Source organism: Amblyomma americanum, chromosome 1 (genome assembly GCF_052857255.1).
Source record: "Amblyomma americanum isolate KBUSLIRL-KWMA chromosome 1, ASM5285725v1, whole genome shotgun sequence".
NCBI classification, from domain to species: Eukaryota; Metazoa; Arthropoda; class Arachnida; order Ixodida; family Ixodidae; genus Amblyomma; species Amblyomma americanum.
Window position 1 is genome coordinate 20242973 of NC_135497.1, and position 10244 is coordinate 20253216.

At 45.8% G+C, this 10244-nt stretch overlaps 1 protein-coding gene across 1 annotated transcript in view; it reads right to left on the reverse strand.

The window, feature by feature from the left end:
* Tnks (tankyrase) overlaps nt 1–3679 on the reverse strand; it is a 169715-nt gene extending 166036 nt beyond the window's left edge. Inside the window, exon 1 of the mRNA XM_077643796.1 lies at nt 3461–3679. Within this exon, the coding sequence (XP_077499922.1) occupies nt 3461–3653 (193 nt within the window). The 5' untranslated portion in view covers nt 3654–3679. The remainder of the gene's footprint in view (nt 1–3460) is intronic.
* Between the last annotated feature and the right edge of the window lie 6565 nt (nt 3680–10244).

Below are 10244 nucleotides of genomic sequence, written 5' to 3' on the forward strand. Positions count from 1 at the left end.
GCATGACAGGCATGCAGCTGATCCATGCACCAGCTACACCAAGACTCCCTTGCTTGCAAGCACGCCTTGTGGAGGTCTCTTGGCCCTTCATGAAAATTATGCATAATGCTACCATAAGCCACCTGAAATAACTGTGCCGTGTCAATTAGAGGTCACAGCTTTCTATCTGAAAAGAAATTTACCATTCAATACACACGTGGCTTCAGAGATCCCTAATGTATTGCTGTCCCATACAGCACGAGCAAAAGTGCTATGAAAGCATAGAACTTGCATCTCAATTCCTGCAATCCACTCCATGCACAATTCATAACTCTCTTAAGACAGCAATCCCTCTCTCGTTGCAGAATGACAGCTTGCTGCCCTCAAAATGACGCTGATGCCTTTCGTGCCCCAGTGTCAAACTTCACAGGAAGTTATCAAAGGACACTTTTTCTAATTCGTTGCATGCCCAACACAGCTGCTAGTGCATTGCCTAGTACCTCTTTTCTCTTGTTAGGATCTCCCCACAATCACCTTGCCAGCACCTCCCACAAATTCGTCTGGACAGACTAGCAAAATAATGACTTGGTCAGCAGACTCAGCCATTACAAGCATAGCAATCTTTTTTGCATCATTGTGCATTTTGTGAAACAACAAACCATAAGTGCTGAGATCACACATGAACATTTTCTCATGCAGCATAGAAGGCTTCTTTTACACCACCTTGTTGTATGTGGCAAGGAGTCAGCATTAACCCTTATCAGTATACATTACATAATTTTTTTTATGACTCGCCTTTTCACACATACTCAAGCTTTATTCAGACACCCTATATGAGAGCACAAATAAAGTAAACTGTACAACACCCTCGTGGTCCATTTTGTGTTTCCATCCACACATGCTACAAAGGCATGACGAAGTAAAGCCCAGGGGGCCATGAAATTCTATTTACTGAGGTTAGGAAAAGCACACAAGCAATCGGTATCCCATCACTCACCACAACACCACAAGAATTTTTAAGCTAGCTTCATTAACACCAGACATCGCCAATTAGAAAAGATGCTCCTCCTCGTCCCCTTCATCATACATGCTGACACGCCGGAAAAAATAAAGGAAACAGTTCGGGACTGCACTCCTCCGTGTACCATCAAGCCCCATCCCGCCAACACCAGCTGGGCACTCCCACTGAGAAGGCTCACCCAGACTGCCCACTGACATCATCAGGGTAGGGGCAGCTAAGAATATACGGTGGGGTGTTGCCCTAATCAGTTGCAAGCTACTGCAAGCAGCAATTTTTAGAAATTATTTGTAGATTATAGGGTCCACGTAAACCTTTCAAAACTGACTTCAATACTCAAAGACCACCTCTATCGATCTACTGCACTAGAATGACCATCAAGATCACTTCAGGATCCCCTGAACTCCTCTAATGCCTACATTAGAGTAAGATAAGCACTGTATTACATAAAGGTTTAGGGACACAATGACAACTTTAGCAACTGTTGCTTTATTTCACCATTTCACGTTGCCTACACTTACAGCAACCACCCACATGTGCTGATGCAAGATTTACAATGCCCCTGTCAAAATAACATGGCTTGCCATAGAAGCCATTGCCACAATTTCTTGACCCACTTCACTAACTTTCTCCCGGATACACATGTATTCGAACATACCTAATACAATTGCAGCTGAAAAACTTCAAAGAAAACAATACATGACAAAAGCCGCTTGCAAACTTGGCTGCAATGTCCACAAATGTGGACATAAACTTGAAAAAGCTCTAGTTTTAACTCTGAGGATAGATTTTACCTAGACACATTTTACTGAAACTTTCAAGGTAGGTTCTCCAGAGTCTTCTAATTCTTTGTGCCAAATTTCACAGTTGGACAGCATTTTGTTTTGGTACAAATGAAATTTTAAATCCTCCCGTTTCGTGGCCACAATCGTGGGGATTTCCACAGGCGACCAAGCATGTGTGAAATCGTGAGGTGCTCACCCGTCGATTTTCACTCTGCGTTCGCTGAAGAAAAAAATTACAAGCTGGTTTGGTCACTTGAGACAACTAATCATCAAAATTGTCACAGATGCCAGTTTAGCCAATCAATGCACACACAAGAGACTGCAACAGTATCTATGATGCCATACTTTGACACCCAGTTTTGGCCGTGGTTTCGTGGTCTTTGCTGTTTTATAATTGTTTTTCTGATTGTTTTGAAAAACTGCTCATAGCAACTAAGCTAGGGAGGTCCAAAAAATGTAATGCAACAGTCAGCTGAAAAAGTCTCAAAATCTTAAGTAGTGACCCTTTAAAGCACTTTAAAAGCACATGTTGATTTTAAAATTCGGAAACAAAAGTATCCAAATTCAGAAAAAGCTGAAAACTAGAAGCCATAAGTAGTAGTCCCTATCACAAAACCTTGAAGCACACATTATTCCTACACCGTTGCTTGAAGCACCTCACTGCATCACTGTACAGTACCAGTGCCCCCAAACCTCCACTTTTTGGGAGCAACTGGCATTACAACTTCCCACCTTTGCTACCTAAACTTGGCATCCAAAAATGTGGAAGTCATGGCCAGAGAAGCTGTACTGCCCTTCTTACTGCATCCTCATGAGGAACTTAACTCAATGGTGAAAATTTGCATCTAACAGGCTTTAGAGCCCTTTCAAAGACAAAGCTTTCCCGTCTCGCAGCCTTTGCCAGCAGCTTGAAGCATCACTTTGAAATATGTCCCTCTCAGATGACTGGCTTATCAGAAAGGAATGGGCAGAATGGTTTAAATCGGTACTTGAGTCACAGATCTTAGTACGCAGTAAAAAAATTTAACATTCTAAGAGGCCAAAAGCTGGCAGTTCAAGTCGGTTAACCGCGCAACACGGGTATGTTTCACGTTGGATAAAACCACATAGTCGATCGTACTTCGAAGGGCGAACGAGGCGCGCACAGACGCGTAAATACGTGCCTCTGCTTTGGCCCTTCATTCCACAATGCTGTTTTAAGCAAACACTGTCAACATAGAAAACATTCACCCGGTGTTCAAAATTACCAAACATGCGATAAATATATTTGCTGAACTTCGTTCAGCGGAAGGATTCAATATCCAGCACCAATTTAACCAACCAAGAAACGACAATGAAGCGCTTTTTGATTGTGGCGAGAGGAAGAGGTGAAATTGCAGCAGCTATTTGAGCTACACACACACACACACACAAACAGACACACACACATACCCATACGCCCACATACACACACCTGCACAGCAGTGAATTGGTGTGCCGTTTTTTGTTATTGTAAGACGTGACAGTTAACGGAACAGGCTGAACAAAGTGAGCCGCGCATCACACGTCCACGCAAGCAATGCCCACACGAGAGAGAGCAGAGAGTACGTGCATTAAGATCATTAAGCATTAAATAAATAAGCACGTTTATTAGCCACTCCAGAGGGATGAGCTTGAGAGAGCAGAACGTTAAGCCTACCAGCGGCAAAGTGAAGAGGAGTGGACTTTCGACCTGTTGTGTCCCGCGAGTTCACATTATGCGGGGTAACCAGCTTCTTGACACGGGTCACGTCACCGTTTCTGCAGCCTTCAAAGAGTTCACGCCCGGCATCGGAGCCTGCTGGAGGTGCATCAAGAGATATTGGTAGATGGGCCCTTCGGGTTGCCATCATCCATTATTATTATTATCGCAACCAGCAACGTGAGAACGTGACGTCACGAGACAGCATTCGGTGACTGGACGCCACCTATGAAGCACGGAACGGCGGCGTCGCGGATCGTGTCTCCAGAAAAAATAGAAGCTATGCCCTATTCCTCAATCCTGTGTTCCATTTCAACACGGAGGAAGGAAAATCCTTGCTCCATCCATTTCAAGAAAGCTGCATGAGGCACCCTAGGTGCGGCGTGTTCAAACAGTTCAGACTAGTATTCTAGCTCACTATAATTCAGACGCTCTCGGCGGAGGCGTGTTGGGTCCCACTCTCCCGTTCAGCTGCATTGAGCGCAATGCGGCGGCGCGCCGTTTCGAAGAGAAAACTGCAGCTACCGCGTGGAATTCAGGAAATGTGGTGTTCTGCTGAGACAGAGTGGTACCAGAGATTGTTTGAACAGGGAATCAGAGGTAGTTGCTTTAAAGTATACTATCATTCGCAGCTTATCCGCCGAGAAAGCCGGCGGCTTATGAACAGTCGGTGCACTCATGCGTGTTGGTTTTCTGTACTGTTCTTTTTGCGCTGTGTTCATTCACAATACTAGCATTCTTGCAACTTGCGTAGCATATTGCACTGCAATCTCTTGACCGGGATATTGTACATTTCAATTATTTTTAAAAAATTCAGGATTACTTATTTTGAGCCATGAAATCAATGCGAAAAGGTGCGTTTTATGGCTGATAATTTAAATAATTATGAGGATGCGAAGATAAGTTGTGCATTATACCTCCCTCCCCAGCAGAAATTGTTCTAATAATAATAATTGGTTTTGGGGGAAAGGAAATGGCACAGTATCTGTCTCATATATCGTTGGACACCTAGCTGAACCGCGCCGTAAGGGAAGGGTAAAGGAGGGAGTGAAAGAAGAGAGGAAGAGAGAGGTGCCGTAGTGGAGGGCTCCGGAATAATTTCGACCACCTGGGAATCTTTAACGTGCACTGACATCGCACAGCACACGGGCGCCTTAGCGTTTTTCCTCCATAAAAACGCAGCCGCCGCGGTCGGGTTCGAACCCGGGAACTCCGGATCAGCAGTCGGATCAGCAGCAGCAGAAATTGTTCTGAAAAACAAGCATTTCGCATGCCTTATCTCTCATACTTTGGGGTTAACTGTTGGTCAGACAGTCTAGTTTACCTGCGATTGGCAATTTTTTCGGCGCGCGCTGTCACGAGCAAAGCCAAATAGCCGGTGCACTTTAATAGTGTAGGCAGAACACCCGGGGAACACAACAGTCCCTCATAACTTGGTCTCTGACTGCTACATCACCTACGTATACGTACACTACGAGCTCACATCAAGCAAAAGGGCGTGTCCCGTTTTCGCCTCGGTTTTGCAAGTTTTGTGCGTTCTCAGCCGCCTTTCTTCTTCCGATTAGAGGCGCCTCGGTACACATGTCGCACGTTCTGCACTACGCTGTCAAAAGTCGCGTGTTGCGTCCACCAGACCACAAGCGCTTGCACTAGGCCAAGGCCATAAAACGTAGGTCAAGAAAGCTGAAAGGCGAGTGTTAAAACCTGCCAGGCTACATCAAAATTTGCCGAGCGGCTTCTTCACAACCTGATCACAAAGGACGTCTCCCAATAAGGCATCTATATTATTTGGGCGCTCCTGCGGATAAGCGTATTCTCGTCGCAGCGTTTTGATCAGTTTATTATTTGTTTTATCTTAATACTACGAAGGCATTATTACCCCTCCCCTCTTTCTACTGCTTTGCGCCAGCTCACTACGAATATCCTGGCGCCAATCCTATCTTCTGTGCGTCAGTAAGCCAAGAAGCCGCGGCTGCGTGACGCGAACGAAAGGCGGCGTTTTTCCCCGGTAATGGTTTATTTCCTTCCTTTTCGTGTCGCTTCTAAAGAAACCACAACTGGGGAAAAAAGGCTCTTTTCATTGCCGTCACGCAGACACGTCAGTAAAATTCGTCACGCGTGTTTCTGGCCAACCATAACCTATAGATTACTTTTTTTTGCCTCTTTCGACGACAGCAGCAGCTGGGATAAAAGCTTGTCAGTCGTGTTCACTGGCCCGCGTCTTCCTGCGTGCTTTACCTCAAGCGTTTCACGACTAGCCCACACTCCTTCCTTAAAGGGACACTGAGGAGAAATTGAAGTTGGCTTGTATCGATAGAATAGCAGCTCCTGATCACAAAAACGCCACTCTTACTGAAAACAAAGCTCTTGTAATGTAGAAAATAGCAAGAACCAAAATACAGGTGTCGCCGCCACAGGCCAATCTCGCAAGTACAAGCGTGATGACTTCCTAGGACAAGAGGCGCCACCTTGGAGGAATTTTCCTTACTTCATGGAAGCCACGAATCTCTGAGGCTGGCAAAGGTAGGTTGCGCACCGCACCGCTAGCTGTCAGAAATCACGGAGTCCGCGTTTACGTCACGTATCACGTCACTCCGTTCTGAGACGTCATAAGAGTTGCCGTGGCGTCATAAGAGTTCCCTGAGTTTGAATCAGAGCGGAAAAACTTTTTCATCTTCGAATCCAAATTTCTTTGAAATAAATGCATCTTTCGCGCCCGGACAAGCGGCAACAAAGTCATGAAATGCCGAACCATCAGATTAAGCTAACAAAAAAATGATAGAGTTCTCCTCAGTGTCCCTTTAATAAGAGATCTATAATTGCCTTGGCCGACGACTATCGAGTGAGAATTAAAGCAAGCTAGCGTCAGCAACTGGAGGAGACAGTTCCGCAGAAGCGAGTAAGGAGTTCGAAATTAACCGCGGTGGCCGCGTTTCGATGGAGACGAGACGCAAAGGCGCCCGTGTGCTATGCGATGTCAGTGCACGTCAATGGTCCTCAGGTGGTCGAAATTATTCCGGAGCTCTCTACTATGGAACCACTTTCTCTGTTTGCTCTTTTACTCCTACCTTCCTCCTTTTACTTACCTGTGGTTCGGGTGCCCATCGAGACATGCGAGACAATTACTGCGCCATTTCCTTTCCTCAAAAACCAAACCGCGCCATAAGGAAGGGATAAAGGAGGGAGTGAAAGAAGAAAGGAAAAGAGCGGTGCCGTAGTGGAGGGCTCCGGAATAATTTCGACCACCTGGGGATCTTTAACGTGCACTGACATCGCACAGCACACGGAAGGAAAAACGCTAAGGCGCCCGTGTGCTGTGCGATGTCAGTGCATGCTAAAGATCCCCAGGTGGTCGAAATTATTCCGGAGCCCTCCACTACGGCACCTCTCCCTTCCTTTCTTCTTTCACTCCCTCCTTTATCCCTTCTCTTACGGCGCGGTTCAGGTGTCCTTCGATATATTAGACAGATACTGCGCCATTTCCTTTCCCCCAAAACCAATTATTATTATTTATTACTATTTTTCCCCTGTGTTCCTCCGGCTCCTCTTTCTTAGTTTACCCTGGCAGGGACAATGGGATTGAAAATAAGTAGTTACCAGAGGCTGATTTTGCGAGGTCTCTTTGTGGATCAGTCGATTTTTATTATTTTTCTTCATCTTTTGAAAGGAAAAATGAATTGTTAAGATAAATCTGTTCCCGAATAAAGCGACTTAGTCACTACGAATTAGGAAGACGTCATCGCATATCGCATCATCAGTCTACGTGTAGTCAACACTTCAAAAGGAAACGCAAGCAACTGAATTATTTTGTTGCGGCACAAGCCACTAAGGGATCGAGGCAGTTCAGAAAAGATTACCATTTGGTTTCAGACGTGTCCTCACCTTTTCCCTCTAGAGCAGTGAGGCGACAGCTAGATTACTTGCAAGAGAAATTTGACATTATTACGTGGAACTTTTCACATACGGTGCAGCATCAAGACAAAGGCACTTCAGAAAATGTTGGGAAAGTGGATGTTGACAACGCCAAAATATTATATTTGGCAGGCCATGTATGCTCCGCGCTCCTTATATACAAGAGAAATTTAGGGCCCTGTGAACAGTCTTTACGTTCAAAACAACAAAAACAGCATAATTCTATGGAATTTGGTGACCCTAATAAAGTTTATATTATTACTATCAAGGAACACAAATAACTGCTGTCCTTTTTTAAAGTGCAGCCGTTGACTGGGAAACACAGCAGTCCGTCATAACTTTTCGATTGTCGTGCAGTCGGAGCGAGTGCATCATGCATAAAATACGCTCAAAACTGCAAAAACACTACTGCCACGAGTGAAACAAGCATTTACTGTCTATTTCCAGATCAGCAGCATTAATACAGTCGCCACGCGACCGCACAGAAACCGTGCCAGACGCATAGCGCACTGCACGCAACTGACGCGTAGGACCCAACATGTCGCTGGAAACGGCGGCGCGGGGAAGCACAAAGGGTGTCCCCACCCTGAAAGCGGAGGGGAGCAGGATATCTACGCTCTTCTGACGTCACATAAAAACCTGGAAACTACGAACCGAAACCGGAACGACCTAGTAGAAATAATACGATAACAATTTTTTAATGTGTTTTGATGCTTCTAACACCGTGTTCTATGCTTATGGTCACTACGAAGCATCTAAGTCCCAAACGAACAACCCGAGAATTTGTTGTCTCTGCCCCTTTATTCAAGGGTATCAACTGGCGTATATGTGATATGCTTCAATTTCTGCTGTGTCACATGATGTGTGGTTTATCGTGTTTGGAGTTTAAATTGCAAATAAAAAAACAATGTTCGTATCACTTTCCAATGGCTGATTTAACGGCAATTTTGTAATCACAACGTTGGCTATTTTTTGGCTCTTAACTGTCTTGGCCTAGTTTCATGGTTGGCTATTTTTGGGCTACAATATTTAGCTTTTTTCGATTCAGAGCTGGTTCACGGCACCAGTCCTGAAAAAGTGTCGCTGGTGCCAGCGCAGTGCAGAACCAATTCTGTGGTGCAGGTGCAGCGCGTCAGCAGCGCCGCACTTTATGTGCGACTATAGTGAACTAGCATACTGGTCTAGTGTTGCGAACGGAGGCGCGCGGCAGCGGAGCGGCTGTAGCAAAACGCCTCTCCTCGCCGCAAGGGGCGCTACCGCGCCTTTTACTAGCTCCGCGCCTCTGCCGCCGTGCTGGCCGAGCAGTAGGAACGGCTCAACACTTGCTTTTTCGCGCCTCATTGCTGGTGTTCTAGGTCCCAATTCTGCATCTGTTAAATTTCATTTATTTCTGTCGCACCTAGCTGAGTGTGTGGGAAAACCAGACTAATGGAATGAAAGGCTTTTATAAGCTAGTCGACAGCTACAGGAGTGCGTGCGACACCGTCTATAGCGTACGTGTTGTCACCATTGGAGTACCTAATAGAACGTGTAGGTTTCAGTTACCTGATGACAAGTAGAGTGAGCCAGGATCCAGCCGGGCATCTTAACAGAATTTTGCGCCAGTCTTCGTTCTGGCTGCAATACCCATACCCAGTTCCTGAGCAGACGTTCCTAGTGATACTGGAATCTGCCTTGCATTTAACAACCTTTCCCACTCAGTTTCTACGGGAAACCTCGAGCCTGGCATCCTCATTGCCATTTTGTACGCAGATGCTGGCCAGCAAAGCTGTCCCAGTGGCACGCAGGAGCTTGATGATAAACTCTAGATGCAGGCAACATGCAGATGCAGCAGGCGCAGAACTGAATTGTAAAAATACCGCCGTACCACTCCACTTGCACTGTAGCATCAAGTGACAGGAGGTTAATATTCTAATGGAGAAGCTTGGGAGTGTTGGTGGTGGATCATTCTTAAAACACAGCGCTAACAATTAATTTGGGGGCGCAGAGACAATATGTATAAGGGGCGATCGAAAGAAACGCGGCGCTGTTGGAATTTCTTTTGATCGCGCTTTTACTTCGGTGGTAGCTAAAGGACGCGAGAGTCGTCCGTGATGCTTGCTAGGATGACTCTAACGTCTTCTTCTTGCCACCGAGGTAAAAGCGCGGTCAAAAGAAATTCCAACAGCGGAGCGCGTAGGCGCCGCGGGTTCGTGCGTTTCTTTCCGTCGCGATGGATGGTACACACAAGCGCTCATGTGCACGTCTCGTCTATGGCGCGCGTATTGTTAGCGCTGTTTCGTATTGTTAGCTGCATGGTTATGTAGCAAAAAAAGATGGCGTCTTGATAACAAGCTGTGAAGGCTGTCTGAATTTGCTTCGAATTACCAAAGAAGCGACAGCGAACTCAAGCCAGCCGAGTTCACTCGCATGAACGACAAGGGTGACTTTCGTTATCCTCTGCAGGGCTTCATCAACCAATTGTAGCTGACCTGGAAAATACATGGCATGCTTTAGCCTCCTATAAAGCTACATGCAGACAGTACCCTTGATATTGTACAGGTGTTTAAGGCAAAAACAGAGATCTGGCTCTCTGGCCTCTGTGAAAATTTGGCAGCCGAGCTCACTGCTGTAGTGCCTAGCTATCACTACTTTTTACACAACAAAACCGCCCTCCATTTTTGAACGACCGGAAGTAAAAAGATTGAGTACAAGAAAAATAATCGGTGCGCGTAGACCTGGAAAGGACCTGTTAGAGTGAAATTCCATTGCGCATAATTTCGGCTGGTTGCTCGAAGAATGTGCCTGCCAGGAAGCCAAGATTTGCTATAATCTCTTTTCACCAATATTT